General features: G+C 37.7%; 1 protein-coding gene across 1 annotated transcript in view; it reads right to left on the reverse strand.

Annotated features, from left to right (window-relative positions):
* Positions 1-20,942, reverse strand: part of LOC135076824 (suppressor of lurcher protein 1-like) — a 110,831-nt gene that overhangs the window by 15,383 nt on the left and 74,506 nt on the right. The window contains exons 5-11 of the mRNA XM_063971291.1: positions 12,564-12,793; positions 8,768-8,924; positions 5,968-6,027; positions 5,784-5,872; positions 2,815-2,934; positions 2,189-2,257; positions 733-919 (exon numbers count right to left, since the gene is read on the reverse strand). Coding sequence (XP_063827361.1) covers positions 733-919; positions 2,189-2,257; positions 2,815-2,934; positions 5,784-5,872; positions 5,968-6,027; positions 8,768-8,924; positions 12,564-12,793 — 912 coding nt within the window. The remainder of the gene's footprint in view (positions 1-732; positions 920-2,188; positions 2,258-2,814; positions 2,935-5,783; positions 5,873-5,967; positions 6,028-8,767; positions 8,925-12,563; positions 12,794-20,942) is intronic.

Consider the following 20,942-nt stretch of genomic DNA (forward strand, 5'->3'; position numbering starts at 1 on the left):
TGCTCCTCTAAGTTATTAACTTTCTATGAAAAATGAAATGAAGTGGTTTTGTTAGAATTATTAAGTTAACTTATTTGTAATGCAGTGGTTTTCAAAAAGTGCACGAACAACAAGCTGATTTCATTAATAAAAGTATTACATAGTTCTGAGTCTGTCCTATAGTATATTTGTATGACTAACATAAGCAAAGATAAGATGATATTAATAATAATAATTAGGTTAGTAGGTGTCTTAAAGTAATTAAAAAGTTGGCTAAACTTCAAAAAGAGCTCAGACCATTCAGTTGAATGAAAACTTTGAAAAAAAATTTGGGAAAAAATTCAATATTTGCTACAGTTAAATTATTTTCATTTTCGTGATCTGAGTTTCCTGTTTTATTTTTGCCAACCTTTATTTATTTATTGTTTATATGAGGCAAATGAGCAGACGGATCACCTGATGGTAAGTGATTACCGTCGCCCATAGACACCCGCAGACCCAGGGGCGTTACAGGTGCGTTGCCGGCCTTTAAGAGTGGGCGCACACCGTTGATTTTTAGTTGGCCGATAGTTGTGCCCGATTTTAATTTGTATGAAGAATCGGCCAAATCGAATCGGCGTAGTGTGCGCACTCCCATACATGCCCATACTGATCAACTGCCCGACTAAACTATCGGCCGACGAAAAATCAACGTGAAAGCTTGCAGGTCGTATCCGTTATTTTGTTAAGTACAAAATCATAACTACCACTTACTCAATAATATTCTCAGTCACCCTCTGCAAACTGAAGTCTTCGAACACCAGTCTGACTCTCTCTCTGCCCCTTGCCAAGAAGTCGTAATGACACTGCGTCTTCGGCAAATACGGCTTCGGATAGAGTGGTGACGTCACCTTCCCACTCTTGCTTTTATCGCTGCTGAATACTTGATCGCAGGATGACGCTGGAACGGTCCGTGTCACTTAACTTGTGCCCGCTTTCAATTTTTATTAAGCCCTATCGCTTTTAGGGTTGTCGGACGGCTTATTGGGGGCGACAGGAGGGAATGGACATCGGAAATCATTTTGTGTGGACGTGATAAACTCACTACACTTTTTGAATAAAATTGATAAAGCTGTTTCAGAAATAACTAGGTTTTTTTTAAGTTTCTGTGTGATTTCATACTTTACATTAATTTAGTTCTGTTTATTGGTGAAATCATTCACTTTGCAATATTGAAACAGCTATACCGTAAATGGACATCATTTCTTAACAAGTGCTACGTGATATTTCTTTTTTCAAGAAATAATAAGTGAATTTCGTGATGTTGACAACCCTAAAAGCGTAGAGCGTGCGCAGTGTTAGAATGGTGGACTTATTCAATAAATAATGTGACTTGGAACTTTTATTGATGGACCCCTCTAGTTCAATAATCAGATCTAGTGACGTGGTGAATTTTAATCCGGATAGTCTTACGGATATAGGTACTATTTGTCGTAAAAAAAGTAGGGTAAACTTCCAGTCATTGGACGCAGTACTTTATTTTTATTTTTAGGAATTACAAACAATGTGTTACAGAAATTAACTTATCCACTAGACTTATTTACTATATGCGGTAACACATCCCACCACGTAATCCACATGTAGGTACATGGAATGATATAAAATTAAGATGCGAGGCAATTACCAAGAAGCTCAACACCAAGAAGTAATAATATTCTGTTAATTAATTATTAATTTTGTTCTGTATTTTTTTTATTCGACTTGGACACTATGCAGAGTGTCTTATGCTTTTTAAATTTTGAAGGATTCTGGGAAAAATCGCTCGATCAGTTTCAGTAAACTGGTTCTATGAATATGTTTCTATTGTATTCTGTCCAATGACTGAAAGTTTTTAAAAAAGTATTAAATCCATGTTATTAAAGTTGTAAAAAAAACACTTTTAATGCTATTTTCATCCAAACTAGACCCCATATGGCTTCGAGTAAACGTCTGGCATTTCCAACTAAAATTGCTTCAACTAAAACATCCCAAATTTAATCCAGCTGATGAAATCAAATTTCAGTTAGATATTAAGCGGCTGATTCTCAAGAACCTATAATATTATCGCAACGCCAAATTCCCACCATAATTTTATAGGCGTTGCACTTTGGTAAATTCGCTGGAATGCAGATCGGGGAGTTTCAAAAGCCAAAATCCGGATATTAGAGTAAATAAAATTACAATAACTTACTCGCAGCGCTGACTGCCGGACCCAGCCCGGATATTGCTTCTGTCGTACTGGATTTTCTAATATCTGGATCTGCGAGCGAAAATATTCTTTATTGCGTAGGTATTGATGATTTATCAGAGGCATTAACGACGATTTGTAGGTGTTTTGGGTTTGTTCTATTATCGTTCTGTTTGCGTGGGATTCTTTTGTGACTTGCGACAATTATACGTGTCATTATTTACAGAAAGAGTATGGGTAAGACGTAATTGCTTTGTTTGTTGAGAAAATATTGCTGAATGATATTTAACTTTTATTGCCGATGTGTCTGTTTCGACGAGAAAATCCGTAGGTTGTTGATACAAACGTGCTTTATTTAAACACGACTACCTATAATACACTCGGCATCAAATAAATCGCACCTCCCGCGACAAGCACTTATCAAACGTATGCATCCCCACTTCCCACCAACATTGGTACCATTTGAAAGCCTAGTTCTAAACTTCGGTCAACAAGAACGCCTTAACCCGTCTTGTTGACATAATGTTCGCGAATGTTCGGAAACACACGGCTATTCTAACTACCCTAATGAAATATTTCTACCCCTTAAAATTCCTCTCTTGGTCACCCTAACAGAATGCTTACTAAACCTGTGCTAGATGAGTCGTCCATCTGGAACTGATAGCTGGCCTTGAAACCCTGACCGGGAGTGTTGGAGTTAGCTGTGAACTGCACTAAGAGGTCTGGCCCGCTTGATAGCACCTCGTAACCTGTTGAGAGACATTATTATCATTGATGGATGGGTTTTACTATCCTGTTAAATTAGAATCAAAACAAAAAAAAAAACCAGCGCCCCGTCCGTACCAGAGCGTCGATGTGACGTCACGGCCGCTAGGTGCGCAAACTTGACCGGGTTGTAAGTCTAGATTTGAAGTTAATGGAGTCAGTGAGTGGACAGAAAATCAACAGTAGCTTTTTTGTTGCAAATTCACATTTATAACTACGTAAAATGCCACAATGTTTAGCTTGAAGTCCGTAGGTTGCAATATAACGGTCTCACTCACAGTAGACCATACAGTCAGCGTCAAATACACTCGGCATCAAATAAATCGCACCTCCCGCGACAAGCACTTATCACACGTATGCATCCCCACTTCCCACCAACGTTGGTACCATTTGAAAGCCTAGTTCTAAACTTCATTTCATGAAAGGAAAGGTTTTTAGGGTTCCGTACCTCAAAAGGAAAAAACGGAACCCTTATAGGATCACTTTGTTGTCCGTCCGTCCTTCTGTCAAGACCCTTTATCTCAAGAACGCGTGAACGTATCAAGCTGAAATTCACATGAAATACTCAGGTCTATTGTCCCTTTAAGCTGTGAAAATATCAAACTTCTAAGCCAAGCCAATCAAAAGATACAGCCGATTATGTCGATATTTTCAACAAATTTTCGACACTCGCAAAGGAATCAAAACCTACAGGATACTTCCCGTAAACTCAGAATCTTGAAATTTGGCATAAAGCATTGTCATATAATGCAAATATAGGAAAAATTGCGAAAATTACATTTTTTTAGTTATATAATATAATAAAAATATTTTAATAAAATGAAACTTACTACCTTATTTCTCACGAACGAATAAAGGTATCAAATTGAAATTTATAACAAATACCTAGTTCTATTGTCCCTTTAAGAAGTAAAAAAATCAAACTTCTAAGTTAACGCGATCAAAAGATACAGCAGTTTATACCGACACCTTAGACGAATTTCCGTCACACGCTAGGGAATCAAAACCTACAAGGTACTTCCTGTGAACTCAGAATCTTGAAATTCGGCACGAAGCAACGTTATATAGTACAGATAAAGGAAAAATTGCGAAAATGATAAATTTGAAGTTATATAAAATTTAAAATATTATTTTTGCTTACATGACATAAAATATTTTTTTAATAATAATCTTACTACCTACCCTTTTTCACATGAACGCGTAGAGATATTAAAGTTGAAATTCATATCAAACACTTCTTAAATCTAATTGCCTCTAAACTGTGAGAAATTCTAAATCAACGCAAAAATTCAAAACGCTGAGGTAGGTACTTACCTATAATGCAAATATTATAGGAAAAATAAATAAATAAAAAATAATCATACCGCATATTTTTTTTTTATAAAACTCCGGACTTTGACGTAATTTTGGTTTAAGTGAAATGAATGGTGTCCATTGGCATAGCTACAGGTTTTACCTTAGAATACTTGTTTTATATTTGTAGGTAGTTACCCTGCCTAAAAAAAAACCCTAGCTACGCCAAAGCTAGCGTTATTTGATAAGGATCAGATATAAACACAAAATAATCTTGCGTGCATACCAATGTTATTTATACCATTTTGCAAGGGGAAAGGAACTTGTGGTTAGCCCTGACTACTTAAGGACAGGAAAAAAATCAAATGATACCGCGAGCTAACTACGAACAGCGCCATCTATTGACAACCGTGCGAACTACGTAGTGTCGTTGCTCGGTGATAGGTGTTGCTGATTGCAGCTCATTGTTACAATACTTTTTATTAAAATCGGATTTTATTCCGGAGGTTTTACAATTTCTTACTACTTTCGCAAATCATTACAAATGAAGAAAGGAATTTACGGTGTGGTACCCTCAATGTACAATTAGATTTCGAGCGATACCACTTTTGGGCATTCTCCTTTTAAGTAGTTACTTTCCCCATTGTAATGTTATGAATTTCATTTTGCAATAAAAATACCATAGTTATGACTCGATTGTCGTAATGAACGAACTTTGTAAACCTTGCAGGTTTGTACGGAACCCTCGGTGCGCGAGTCCGACTCGCACTTGTTATCCCAAAAATGTGTCTTTACAAGGATCCAGAGTCACTTCTTCAAAAAATAGGTAGTTACGCTATAGCCATTTTTTATGACTATAAAACTGTTAAGTTGGGATTAATCGCTATCCATCTGTTAAAGAGGACACGTGAGATCTTTATTTGGTTTTATAACCATAAAAATTGGTCTAATTGATCCCAGAGGTGAGCCCAAAGTGAGGTCTATTTTCAAGTCACATTTATGGTATAATATGTTAATCATTTATTTAGAAATGAAATGTATTTTTCTTTAAGGATTATCATTTATTGGGCTTTCAAATAACACCAATATTGTTGGGGTACCATGATTGTGTCAGAAGAAAATCTTTAAAGTTCGTGTCGCGGAAGGAGCGGTTTATTTGATGTTGAGTGTAGTTCGTGACACCCAAAGTGACCAAAAAGTTGACAACACAACTTTATTCCATTAATAATCCGTAACAAAGACGTGTTGCGAACTTTTTGGCTATTTTGGGTGTCACGAACTATGTGACGCTGACTGTGCCTACATATCTGTATATTTTTTTCACAAAATTACATCATTTGAAATGTTTTAGTGATCTGTTTTTATGCATAACGGATATAGATGATGCGATAAACAGTTTATAAATATGTATAGTAATGTGTTTTTTTTATTCGAGAATAAAACGTTTAGCGCACATCAATAGTATTAAACTCTTTACAAGGTTGCTACTATAATTTAAACATTGTTCTCTTATCATAAGGTCCAAAACAATGAAACTTACCTATGACTTCATTGCAGATCATGGCCAAAACTGGAGCGGTGGCTAGTCTTCCATCAAACACTTTAATTATATCAGCCCGATTTAGGCAACTGAAAATGAAATATTACTTTCAAGAAACGATCAATTAAATAGAGGAATAATAAAACGCTTAAATAGATATTAGGAATAGTAAAGCTACGTTTACCTTTCATCGCCTTTTTGAAGAAACGATTCCTCGAAAACTAGTTTGATCCTTTCATGTTGTCTGGAACAAGCGATTAATATCATTCCAATCAACTAAAAGTAACAAGAACTTGAAAACTAATTAATAAATTATCTGTAAAAGTCTTTGTGTTCAATTAGTAATGAATTTGAAGTAAATGTAATTCGATTGATACAGAACATTCAAGATTTATCTACATAAAGGGATTTTGGAAACTTTATCACCTTAATTATGCTGTGATACATTTCTGAGTATCTTATTGTCTCGTATGTGAATTAGGAAAACGGTAGGTAATTAAATTAATGTACTATATTATAATAATGTCTATTATTATTACCAAAGATCATTAGGTACGTGAGCCTGTGATCTCAATAAGATAGCATAAGAAACTAACGCCCGTATTCACAAACGTAGCTTGCTTAAGTGGAGTAGCAAATCGAACACACAGTGTTGAATACAGGTCTGTCATTGGTTTGTGTGTCATCCTGTGCATTCACGCACACTGTGAGACCTCATAGCAATGTTTGTGAATACGGGCGATAGTTTGCATTATCACCCTTTAGCACTCTTTGTAAAGTCCTTAATGACAGTAGATAGTCGGCTCTGACTAGGCTTAACATCTTACCGTACCACTAATAATAAGTAAAACTAATAATGATTGTGAAAGAATCATGAAAATATCTCTACAAATACAAAAGTTACAGGGCCCTAAAGTTGCGCATAACAAATATTCGCGCCATTTTGATCGTTTTGTAGACACGACAGTCATTTGGAGTACAGACAGTAAATCACCCTTGGTCCAGTGCTATTGACAGATCCACCGTCTTATTTCTCATTAATAAATTATTTACTAAAAGTAGAACAAAAATACATTTTCAAATCTCGTTACCCTTGATAATGAATTGACTTTACAAAAATGAATTTTGACAAGCTCAACAGCTATTGAAAACAATTCTTTTGTTTAGTCCCTGAATAAAGTGAAATCCATTATTTCTGTTTCCATCATCGTTAAATAAGGCTCCGAGTGAAACTTCTGATTTATTTGTTTCGTACAAGAGTTCTGCTATTTTCTCACAGAATGTTGAGACTGGAGAATCAGGGTTGCCAATTTGTAGAGAATTCCCCGGACTCAACGAAAGCGAAGCTGATTGGGGAATGTGTGGGAGAGCTTCGATTTGGGGGGAAATGTGGGGATTTTAAGTATAACACAAGCATGCAATATAACATCTTTCTGCTAGTCTTGATTGATTTCTTACAAATATTACTCAAAACAGGAATTTATATTATTATGATCAGCGGCGTAACTAACTATACCATCCTAGAAGGCCCTAACATGCTAGAACTGTGTGATTTGTATTATAGCTTATGAATGACTTTTAACAGTATCATCGTCGAATCGGTGACCCAAACAATTAAATGTGTGCATTTATTTAAATCAAATTTTGTAAAAAATTACAGTTTTTTTCTGAGCTCGGCCTCTTGGACCCCAGACCTCCTAGGGTCGGGGGCCTGTGGCATTTTGCCAGCTCTGCCCTGTAGTTACGCCACTGGTATTAATAGTTTGTAAAATTTTCTTTTCCCCAATGCTTTTGGGGATTTTGGCATAATAATATCCCGTCGGCAACCCTGCTAGAGATGTTTCTCAGACATTTTGCGTTAAGTACAAAGTGGTTTCTTTGGTATATTTAACAATGTCTATTATATCTTGTTACGTTTCAGAACTGTGAATAAGCTTATTCGGGGAACGTGTACCTTAATAAGTTACTAGAAAAAGGTGAAAAATATTTTCTTATTAAATTAATCTAGAAGTGTCATTTTAAAAAGTTTTGGTTTTTCGTTAAAACATTATACTATACTCCAGACAAGAGAATTTTAGTTTTCTATTTCTAACCTAATCATAATTCAGAGCTCGTTAAAACCTGACATTATTTTCATGGCGATTTGACCTTGTCTAAAAGATACTGGTATTTACTCAGTATTCATAATAAAATATAAATATAAATTTATTTTATTTATTTATTTATTTATTATTCATCATTGAGCAATTACATATTTGATCCAAATAGCGTCCTAAATCCTCTTTAGGTTTGTCTAGACACTATTGTTCTCTATACAAATAAAAACAAACGTTTTAGTATAAGCATTCACAACACTTAAATATAAATATCTTTGGACAATCTCACACAGCGCCATCTAGCCCCAAAGTAAGCAATTAATATGCTTGTGTTATGGGTGCTAGCTTAACGGATATACTACTTATATACTTTTTTTTTTAAATACATACATATTATACATAGTAACACCCAGACCCGTCACAGAAATTAAAATTCATCATTTCAATTTCTGCCCGGCCGGGAATCGAACCCGGGACCTCTCGGCATAGTAGTCCGTTCTGAACCACTACACCAAACGGCCGTCTAAATAATGTACAGAAATATTATTTTACTGTCTATTTTAATAAATATTTGTAGCTTACCTTCTGAAATGTAAGTACAGTTGCAAAAAAAAACCCTAATTTTTTACCGAGAACAAAAATTAAATGATTTTAAATTAATAATTCACCTGGCATTAAAATGCTAGTTGCACCGTATAATATTGCTGGGGTAGCTCAAAGGGTATCGATGACTGTACAGGCAAATAAATGTAGCTTTTTTTGCTCCTGTAAATGCCTATTCACTCTCGCCTTGAAAAGGCCCGGATTAAAGTGTTCAGGAAAGACAGCAACAGGCAGCGAATGCCAGTCCCTAGCTGTTCGTATTTAAAAGTTAAATTAATAATTCACCTGGCATTAAAATGATAGTTGCACCGTATATTGCTGGGGTAGCTCGAAGGGTACCGAGGACTGTACAGACGGCCATGAGCTGGTCGATTCGGCTGTGAGTGGAAGACATAGTCGCACCAGGTCTCTGGCACTTGAACTCCGTCTGTTTCGAAGTTACCTGGTGGAAAAATAATAATAGTTATTTAATCGGCCAGAGAAACATACAAAGAAGGATATTACATAAAAACAGTACAATAGGCTAGTTTCCTAAAAAAAATTTTTTAGTCCGTCATGTTTAATATCAAAAAATATTGGACACATATATTTTTATTATTTTGTCAATCTAACAAATAATTACATAGTTATGGTGCGTTGAAGTTCCGCACGACGTCACAACGTGCGGCACTTTTATGCACGCCTTGACGTCACGGGCCTCTTCTTATGAACTTTGGCGCGCTTTATCTCTTTAAATTTTCATTAGTTTGAAAAAGTGAAAAATACGTGTAGAGTATTTTTTGATAAGTTAACTGACGGACTAATTAAAACTCTTGCTTTTTGACCCAGGAAACATCCCTTAAGCGAAAGGTTACTGATTGACTGACTGACTGACTCTCTCACTTCATCGCGAAATGTCACAAAATTCAACCCCTAAGGGAGTAAAACGGGATCCACGCGTACGAAGTCGCGGGCGGCTGCTAGTTCTTAATAAGTACTAATTAGTACAACCCGGTGGAGCTAATTGCGCACCTAACTGGAATGCCAATCTCCCTAACTTACCCGCACGCACACCTCCCGCGTTTAGAATGTCGATGTGACGTCACGGTTTGTATTGTTACTACTAAACTATTTGTGTTTTGGATAATTTGGACGTATTGAATTTCGCCAAAGAACATTTCTCCGATACCACTAATTCCGTTCTGATAATAATTAATATTACCACAGAATAATTAATAAGTACTACGTACAGAAGTTTTACTTCGCGAAGGTATTTAAAAAAATGTATGCTCAATGTCATTAACAATATGGTGTAATTTAGCCTGTCTCAAGAGTCAAGCACCATTTTGTCACAAAATATAACAGAAGACAAACTCCATACTAAACGCGCTCGAGCCACGCACACATAGACACCGCTCTAGCAAGACTGTCTTGGACGAATGCGAGCGCGACGTGGCGCGACAGACGTTCGCCACACGTTCGCTGTGGTTCGCTTGAGTCACGCGCCGGTCAACCGCCTGTGATATTATTTTGTTTGGCGAAATTGACGAAAATGAGTGAACAGAAAAAGTTGTATTATAATTGTTCGGTATTTGGTTGCTTAAACTCATCATTAAATACCGAATTTTCATTTTTTAAATTACCAGTTGATTCGGGGAGGTAAGTAAGTTATTTATTTGAATTTCAAATGAAATTGAAAGCCAACTCAATTATTAGGAATATCGAATTGTTTTAGAGAGGTTTTAGGAATTATTGGATAACTAGCTTTTGCCCGCGGCTTCACCCGCGTGAAATTTAGTTTGTCTCAGATCGTCATAAATTATAGCCTATATGTTATTCAGGGTTATAAACAATAATACTGTAAAGTTACATCAAAATCCGTTCAGTAGTTTTTGCGTGAAAGAGCAACAAACATCCAGACATCCAAACTTTCGCATTTATAATAATAATATTATAGTTGGATAATAGTGTCAACCACTCAACTAAATACTAATTCCTTCTAGTGTATTTGTTTGCAAACTATTAGTACTATAATAACGTACTAAATATAAATAAGTATACGTGGATATCTGTTATTGTCTTTCTTGCATAGTATTAAGAGTAACATTTTTCACAACACATGACAAGACAACCCTAGCGCGACGGCCGAGCGTGCGAGCGAGAGAGGTATGCAAAGCGAGGTACATACATGAGTTTACCTTCTGTTATATTTTGTGATTTTGTTGACAAACGTCAGTGATCGGCACTGCGCCCAAGCTATAGGGCTGACTTCGGTAAAATGATGTAACGTGAGGTGCCAAACTGCGGAATATGGCGGAAGAAATACATGATTTATCATGAATTATCATGAATAATATTAACTACTTATTTACCTCTCAGTGTCTTGAGGCAACTTAAAAAAGTACATTCTTTGTTTTTATTATTATTTAGGCAGTTAAATACTGCAGAGTATTTAGTACACCATTTTCTTTATTTTCTTCCATCATACACAAGAATACGTGTGCGTGAGTCAATGTTCGCTCGTTTGTGAGGCCTTGTCGAATAGTATCCTGTAGTAGGTGGGCCATCGTGCGTGTTTTGTTTTCGATGTAAACTCGCGGAGATGAACAGGCCTGATATTACTTAACAATATAAGACGCCAGAGTACCTACGTAGCTTCAGCACCGTCGTCTTATTAAAATTTTATCTATTTCTGAACTACGATCAAATCTTTAACTTAATTAAGTCAATCTCCTAAACGATCTATTTCGCAATAAAATAAACTGAAGCTACTTCGTTCGGAGGCAATTAACATTTTATTCCAGTACAAGACTGTATCTGGAACTGTCCTGTGGTCCATTTATTACTCCTTAATTGTTAGTTTATTGCTTCGTTAAGGCTACTGATTTGATTAGACTAAGACGAAGAGGGCCAGCAATGAGCTAAGTGAGATCTATGGAGGGGAAAATCAATTAGTGATTTAATTACGTATTTATTTGCTTGAGAACAAACAAAACTACCGAATTTTTCTATTAAAAACGGTCAACTCTCGTTGTCACTTGTTTTTCTCGACAAAATGAGTCGAATTCATGTTTATATGTTGAAAAATATTTTTATCTAATACTTACTTACATTTTATTAATATTATAGGTACCTAAGTAAATAATTTGAGGTATACCTCTACGAAAATAATCGTGCACATTAAATTACTCGAAAACACAATAGAATCTCAAAGAATGAAAGAAGTGTAGGTACTATAGTACTTACTACACCTTCGTCTTACTCAATCTGAGCTGAGGTAGGTACTTTATGAGCCGGGCAATCCCTGAGTGTGCTTATTATTTATGAACATTCCAATGTAAAAGCACTTCAAGTGTTCCGTCGGTTCTTTGAATGAACGGATTAAGCTTTGTTCGAAACAGAAATGCAAAATTATAATAGCGCCCACGACTTCTTACTTGTCCTAAAACTTAGGTAAGTACTTTCGGAGAAGTCCGTAGTTTGGTTTTATTACTGATTAAAGCCCAAAAGCATAGCCATGATGTAAACGACTCATTTCCACTACTCATCTCCAATCCTGCAACTCCACTACACTCGAAATTGTTGACAATTATGTATACCTGGGACAAACAGTCCAGTTAGGTAGGTCCAACTTCGAGAAAGAGGTTAATCGTCGAATCCAACTCGGCTGGGCAGCGTTCGGGAAGCTTCGCGAAATTCTCACGTCCGAAATACCGCAGTGTCTCAAGTCAAAAGTATTTGACCAGTGTGTGTTGCCAGTGATGGTGTACGGATCTGAGACGTGGTCGCTTACTATGGGCCTCATAAGAAGGCTCAAGGTCACCCAAAGAGCGATGGAGCGTGCTATGCTCGGAGTTTCGTTTACCTGGCGACGATTAGCAGCTTAACCGTCATTTAAAATCCTACTAGTAAAGATCAAGTTTATTCCAGGGGAAAAGGTCAAGTGACGATTATTCTATTAATGTCTCTTCTTTTTCTCATTCGTTACATGTTCGTTCAGATTTATTGTAGAAAAATGTTGTTTGCCTTACGACATCTTGCCATCTTTCCCTGTTGGTGATCAACTCAACGCACTACTTACACTTATATTATTTAAACTTACGTCTATCTATAAACCTATAGGTGCCCACGAAGCCAGTCGCATTGGATATCTTCGACCCGGTGTGGAACTCCAATACTAGAAGCGGTCCATGGGAGTACAAGGCTGGTGGTGCATCAACCCTGTTCCCGCAGATGGCTCTGGACCAGGCCGAATACTCGTTGACTCCGGGAGGACCTGGCCCGTGCGTCCCACCTTCGGAGTAGACCTTGAGGTGGTCCCCTCGAGTGCATCTGTGGACAATGTTATTGTTAGTAAATCTAGAATATAAGACATTGTGATGTCTAAAATATAGTGCTCATTCTGAAGAAGATATACTTAACTGACGAGGCTTAATTTGTATTCCACAAAAATCTAAGAATATAACTACATAAGAGTGTCAATTTATCTTAATGACGATATTACTTAACTAAGAAAAAGAAACGAAAATAGAATGGAAAGAAACAGATATCGTCTTGAATCTTGTTAAAATCTTGGAAGCATCAAACATAACGTTCAACTTCAGGGATATCATCCATTTCGAATCATTATTCCTAACAATCTTGCTTGCCAGTGAAAAATTGCTCCAGATGCCTCGAAAGCCGCAAACATCCGAATACTGTTCTAACAACAACGTAAGTAGTCATTAAGAAAGACAACAACTCCATCCATGAATCAAACTCCGAACAGTCTCAATCCATTTTGCACCCGCCATTCGCCATTAAACATTCCGCAAGAACGTCTTGTTCTAACGAAGAGGCTCGTGATAAATAATCGAATAATTAATTAAATTCGCCACAAACACTGGAAAACAACTAGGTGCTGATAAATTAAACACATTTAGTGGAATCGGTACGCCATAAACTATGGGTTGGTCCAACAAAATGTACACAATTTCGTTTTAGAATTGGATACAGATTAAATTTGGGAGTTAGGATAATTTTACTGTCCCGCTTTGTTTAATGGTTGGAAAATTTATGGATTCGCATGGGTTTATGTGTTTACCAATAGGCCTTTTATTGTTTAATTTAACTGCCAATAACTATCCATGTTATTAATCTTAGTATGGTTGATAGCTGATGAAGAATATACGAGGGTTAAGATCAATAACAATCTACAGAAGAGGTCTCTCACAGTGTTGAAATATTTTCACTATAATTACAGTAATATTAAATAGTTTCGGTAGAAATATCTGAATAGAGATAATGTTTAACCATTGGTTCGAGTAATTTCTTTGAGCCATGCTCCGCTTGGCGGCTTATAAAGTTTAAGTCCAAAGATTGTTATAATAACGTATTGAAGAACTGGTCTAATAGGTGCTCTTAATGAGTACTCAAGTATTATCGACAATTTTTCTTCCCACAATAGTAAATAATATTCAATAAAATAACTAGTCAATGTGAACTACATTTTATTAGGACGTCCTTTGAGCTTCGAATGGCATAACGTAACAGGTGGTCTTTTCAATATTGCTCACATTATAAAATTATTTTCACAAACGATATAACAACGTCGCTTCATAAATAGACGCTGTTGTTTAAATATAATTGGCAAAGAAATGTATTTAACTATGTTTTATTTTATAAAGACTAAATCGAAGCCAATTGGATACTTAAAAATGTTTGAATTCTTCAATTTGAAATCGTCATTAAAAGTATGTTTACTGAATTGACCGATGTCAATACAAAGGTAATTGTTTGAATTGGCCGCTGCGATACAAGCTTTCTAGTTTAGTGCAGAAACCGCCAGAATAAATTGTACATGTGACATCTTTTAGAAATAAATACTTTTTACTTTTTAAATTGACATCAAAATAAAATTCGTCACAAATAAAGCAATTTCACTGCCAGACTAACAAAATGTACTGCATTCATTCACACCTTATTTATTATTTAACTGATCACTGGGCAGTTCATTTTCATCAGCAGAATAATTTATATTCATTTTCATTCAGACAAAAACACAATAATATTGCTTCTGTTCCACACCGGCAAAAACAAACGGTCACAGAATAAACGACCACAGAATAAACGGTCACGGAATAAACAGGCAGTACTCAAACGGCACAGGCTAACAAAGCCAGATTATAATGAAATGCAAAATTTGCGCTGCGATATTGTTCAAAACGTGAAAGCGCATCTTTTGGGTTAGAACAAAAATGAGTAGAACAGAATACAGCGAAAATGGACATGCAAATTTTCCAGGAAGTAACGATGATTTTGCGAATGCATTGATATGTTTATCATAATACATTTTATTTTAGTGAATTGAATTATACTTTTTAAATTAACATCCTGTGCATATTTTTTTTTCTGGTTGTTATATTGGCGTTACTAAACTGGAAGCGATTATACAGATGTTTCATTTTTTTGTCAAATATTCGTATGGGATCAATGAAAGTATAAGGCCTATAGTGAGAGGCCACGTTTCCGAGCCATAAGTTATCACTGGTAACACACATTGGTTATACACTCTAGTCTTCAGGCATTGAGGTAATTTGGACGAAAAGATGTTGCGTAGTTTCCCGAACGCTGCCCAGCCGAGTTGGATTCGACGATTGACCTCCTTCTCGAAATTGGACCTACCTAGCTGAATCGTTTGTCCGAGGTAGACATACTTGTCGACAATCTCGAGAATTGAGCTCCCAACTGAAACTGGGTAGGGCGTAACATGGACATTCGACATAAGCTTCGTTTTGTCCATGTTCATCCTCAGGCCTACCTGTTGGGAAACTCGATTAAGGTCTTCGAGCATTGTGCCAAGATCTTCTAACGATTCTGCCATGACCACAATATCGTCGGCAAACCGAAGGTGAGTGATGTACTCGCCATTAATGTTTATGCCGAATCCTTTCCATTCCAGGAGTTTGAAAGCGTCTTCCAATGCAGCGGTGAACAGTTTCGGAGATATAACATCTCCCTGCCTAACGCCTCGCTGCAGTGGAATCGCCCTCGTGCTCTGCTCCTGTACTCGGACCGACATGGTGGCGTTTTTGTACAAGCACTTCAGCACCTCGATATACCGATAGTCAATACGGCACCGCTGGAGAGATTGTAACACTGCCCAAGTCTCAATCGAATCGAAGGCCTTCTCATAGTCTACGAACGCCAAGCATAGTGGCAAGTTATACTCCTCAGTCTTCTGTATAACCTGCCGCAGCGTATGGATGTGGTCTATGGTACTATAACCTTTTCGGAATCCGGCTTGTTCGGGAGACTGGAAGTCATCGAACCTACGCGCGAGACGGTTCGTGATGACTCTCGAAAACAGTTTGTAGACATGACTCAGAAGCGAGATGGGTCTGTAATTCTTCAGCAAGGTCTTATCACCTTTCTTGAAGAAGAGCACCACCACGCTTCTGTTCCATGCCTCTGGCGTAGTTCCCTGGAGTAGGACGGAGTTAAAGAGTCTCTGAAGGGCTTTCAGTATCGGTGTTCCACCCGCATTCAGAAGCTCCGATGTTATTCCGTCATCACCCGGTGCCTTGTTGTTCTTTAGCTGTTTGAGAGCCATCCTAATCTCGTATAGGCTGATGTCCGGGATATCTTCGGTATAGTGTCGAGTTAGCTTAGCTCTTGGATCTGAAGTTGAGCTATCAACGGGTTTGGTGACCGAGGTATATAGCTGTCCATAAAACCTCTCGATCTCACCTAGAACCTCGGCTTTTGTTGACGTTACACTACCGTCCGCCGTCGTTAGCTTCGTCAGCTGGCTTTGCCCAATAGAGTTGTCTCTTGCGAACACTTTGGAGCCTTGGTTCCGCTCTATCGCCTCTTTAATACTGTTAGTATTAAAGTTGCGAATATCATGTCGCAAGGACTTCCTTATCTGTCTATTGAGCTGCCTATATGCCGTAGCGTCAACGGAGGACTGCAGCGTCATTGCACGTCGTTCTGCCATGAAGTTGAGGGTGTGGTCGGTGAGCTTTTGCGGCTTGTCTTTACGACGAGGTCTAAAGAATTTAAGCCCAGCCGCCTGGACAGTTTCTACGAACCCGTTATTGATCTCATCCACTGACTCGCAGTTTTCCAGGCATGCAAAGCGATTTGTCAACTCGAGCTGAAAGCTCTCGGGGCAGTGGATATGGGAATTGTAGGGTCGGAGCGTAGACTTCATCAGACGGGACCTTTCTAGCTTGACGTTAATATTTAGTATGCCTCTGACCATTCGGTGATCACTACCGGTTTTCACCCTGTTGATCACGGAGACATCACTAAATATTCGTCGCTTTGTGGTCATGATGAAGTCAATCTCATTTTTCGTAGAACCATCGGGACTCATCCATGTCCACTTCCTATGAGGCGGCTTCTGGATATCTATGGAGAGGGCTATGCTTGGTGTTTCTTTGCGAGATCGAATCAGAAATGAGGAGATCCGTAAACGAACCAAAGTCGCTGACATAGCCCGACGGATTAGCAAGCTGAAGTGGCAATGGGCAGGGCACATAGTACGCAGAACTGACGGCCGATGGGGCAGAAAGGTTCTGGAATGGAGGCCGCGTACCGGAAAACGCAGCGTGGGACGTCCACCTACAAGGTGGACCGACGACATCGTAAAGGTAGCAGGGAAGCGCTGGACGCAGGCCGCTACCAATCGATCAACATGGAAAGCATTGGGGAAGGCCTATGTTCAGCAGTGGACGTCCTATGGCTGAAATGATGATGATGATGATGATGATCAATGAAATCCAAAACCTTTAGGTTGAAAAACCCCTATTCATTAGTTACAGGGACCCTCTCTTGTCCCAGAGAAGTCCACTTCGTCAATTAAACTTTGAAGTACAAACGAACGATAGAATGTCAAGATCACTGTAGCATCTTATTTATTTGTAACTAGCTTTCCGCCCGCGGCTTCGCCCGCGTGGAATTTTGTCTGTCACAGAAAAACTTTATCGCGCGCGTCCCTGTTTTAAAAACCGGGATAAAAACTATCCTATGTTCTTTCCCGGGACTCAAACTATCTCTATGCCAAATTTCATCAAAATCGGTTGCGAGGTTTAAGCGGGAAAGCGTAACAGACAGACAGACAGACAGAGTTACTTTCGCATTTATAATATTAGTTGGGACTAGCGGCCGCCCGCGACTTCGTACGCGTGGACCTCGTTTTACCCCTTAGTTCGTAAAATCTGTTGTTTGATATCATGTTGATAGATGGCGTTTCACGGCTTCCCCCGCATGAATATTTACGAACGTCAAAAACAGTAATTTGTCCAGCGCTGTAGATTTTAACCAATGATGATAGATAGCGCTTTTAAGACACGTCTTATTTATTTATTGAAAATTTGTCACATATCGTCATAAATATGTTAATCTGGGTTATAAACAATAATACTGTAAAGTTTCAACAAAATCCGTTCAGTAGTTTTTGCGTGAAGGAGTAACAAACATCCAGACATCCAGACATCCAAACTTTCGCCTTTATAATATTAGTAGAACGATGTCTAATTTTTTTTTAATCAAATATGGGATCATTGAAATCCAGGTCCAAAAACGCCTCTAGTCTATTCATTAGAGGGCCTCTCTTGTCCCAGAGAAGTCCACTTCGTCAATTAAACTTTGAAGAAAAACGAACGATAGAATGTCAAGATCACTGTAGCATCTTATTTATCCTGCTAATATTATAAATGCGAAAGTTTGGATGTTTGTTACTCTTTCACGCAAAAACTACTGAACGGATTTTGTTGAAACTTTATAGTATTATTATTTGTAACCCAGATTAACATATAGGCTATAATTTATGCCGATCTGTGACACTAAACTAAAGTAATAAATACTTGAATGCAACTAACATGTGTTATTTGTAGGTAGGTACATGCCACCACGTGAGTCAGGTTGGATGGGACACAAGCTGTGGGTAATGAAACGATAAATTAAGTGCGAGGTGGAAACTTCTTTAACACGTTAACTTTCAAACGGATAGCTTTACACCTACACAAGTTAGCTCAAGTTAGTCTTGAAGGTTACGCTTGGAAGATTTTCAAAATTATACTCTACTAGCTTCTGCCCGCGACCTCGTCCGTGTGGAATAGTTACTAAGGCTGGGTTGCATCATCTTACTTTAACTTTGACAAACGTCTAAAATCTGTCAAATTACATACAAAAAAACGCCGATTTATAGTTATAATTACGGTCAGTTAGGTGGTGCAACTCAGCTCAAGTCATAGCGTGATGATATTTGTATAGCCTAGCCTTTCGATAAATAGTCTATCTGAAAGAGATTGTCAAATTGGACCCTAGTTCCTGATATTAGCGCGTTCAAACAAACTCTTCGGCTTTATAGTAAGTATAGATTTTCTTAAAGTAAATTGTGTATAAAATTATAAAATATCGGACACGTCAAATTTGATAATATCACGTAATCATAATGGAGTGGAGGCCGCGTACCGGAAAACGCAGCGTGGGACGTCCACCCACAAGGTGGACCGACGACATCATAAAGGTAGCAGAAAGGCGATGGACGCAGGCCGCTACCAACCGGGCAACATGGAAAGCATTGGGGGATGCCTATGTTCAGCAGTGGACGTCCTATGGCTGAGATGATGATGATGATGATGAATCATAATGGCTGCTTAGCCTGATGGTGTGTAATACAGGACTACAATTTCAGCTGGAAAGATACATAAGCGGGTTCGAATATAGCAGGGAGCAAATGCACAAAAATTGATCTTAGAATGAGAGGTGGACGATTTACTTCCAAAGAATTAAGACAGACATTTAAATGCAAAGCATTTTATTATTTACGCTAAGCAGCTGGTCTTACAATCTACATCGCTCTAAAACTGCGAGCTGCTCTAAAACTAAGGCTGGGTTGTACCATTTTACTTTAATGTTGACAAACGTCAAATCTGTCAAATTCCATACAAAAAGCACCGGTTATCGTTAAAGTTAGGTCAATGTTAGGTAGTGCAACTCAGCCTTAGAAGTATTTTGTCAAATAAACAAGATAACAAGAACTATTTAGTCAATGTTTGTTCAACTAACGGGGTAATAGCAGCAAAATTAAAATCTAAAGATAGCAAGCAAACACAAGACGAGTTTAAACACCAATCAAAAGGCAAGCGCACGTAGTTCAGAACTTACTGACGTCTAAGTTTCAACTAACTTTGCGAGATTAAAATCACAAAAATTCCAGAGTTCAGCCTTGAAGTATGAGACATGTTTATGGGGTTTCATGCCAAGAGGTAGAAGTTTTTTTAAGATTATGTCTGAAAAATATTCTAAGAAACTTCAGTCAGTTGTGGAGAACGAACCCAATTTTATGTTTAAAGAAGCTTAATCACAAAAACTACTCTGTCTCCAAAACTAAGTGAAATCTACCCCAGATTTCACTTAGTTTTGGAGACAGAGTAGTTTAATTTTCGCCTAAAATAAATTAACCGAGTTTTTATTTTTTTAAACTTTTTTTTGATGACGTTTTATCTTAAGTTGGATAGTAAGACATGATAATAATGTATCTTAAGTTGTAGCTTCATCTTTCTAGAGAGAACAGTCAGTTTTTTAATAAAATCTGAAAGCTTCGACATAATTAAGCCCTCCCTCTTTAGAGGGCGACAATAGTTTTTATACTATTCAACAACAATGAATATACATTTTCATTGCCTATTTCAAAATGTTTTCGTGTAAAATTAAAAAAACATGTTGCAAGTAGTACCCTATCTCATTCAAAGTTGAGTGTACCAATAATTCCAGAGATCACGTCTATCCAGCGTGCAGCGTGCCTGGCCAACCCTTTAAAGTTAATTAGAAAACAACACGCTCACGTGACCATAAAACAACATAGAACTCGTGTAAAACAAAACATGTAGGGACGGTTTAATCTCATAACACGCCACGCTAATATTAGTTTCTTTTTGACCTTTTCAAATTTGCTACGTGCGGACCAACACCGCGTTTGGACGAACGCAATTTTAACTTTTCGTTTTTCAGCTGATACTCCGACCATATCGGACTGATCACGTATTTTTAATCTTGTTTTCACATTGCGTTCTAGTACCTCTAGTCCAAAATGTAAACACGAAACGCAATACACAAACACAAGCCTAAATTTTTGTACCCGTTAGCCAAAAAGCGGCGGCAAAATGAAAAGGCGCAAAAAGGCAAAGTACTCGTATGTTAGTTAACTTTCAACAATATTGTATCCTCTGCCCAATAGATTTCAAAACAATGCCCAGTTGGATTAAGCAGTGATGGAAGACCGTATCAACGTGGTTAGTGTCCCTGAAGATGTATAATTTGAACAACCTCCGCAATCTGCTAATGGTCGGAAAACGCTCAGGGAATAGAGTAAGAGCCCGTTCCTACTAGTTGCATGCTGAATTGATTTATATTACACTAACCTTTGCTCGCGGCTTTTCCTCCGTTAGTTTTTGTTAGTTACTAAATGACTGTATCACGGGTGTAGGTA

The sequence above is a fragment of the Ostrinia nubilalis genome, chromosome 12, assembly GCF_963855985.1.
Source record: "Ostrinia nubilalis chromosome 12, ilOstNubi1.1, whole genome shotgun sequence".
NCBI classification, from domain to species: Eukaryota; Metazoa; Arthropoda; class Insecta; order Lepidoptera; family Crambidae; genus Ostrinia; species Ostrinia nubilalis.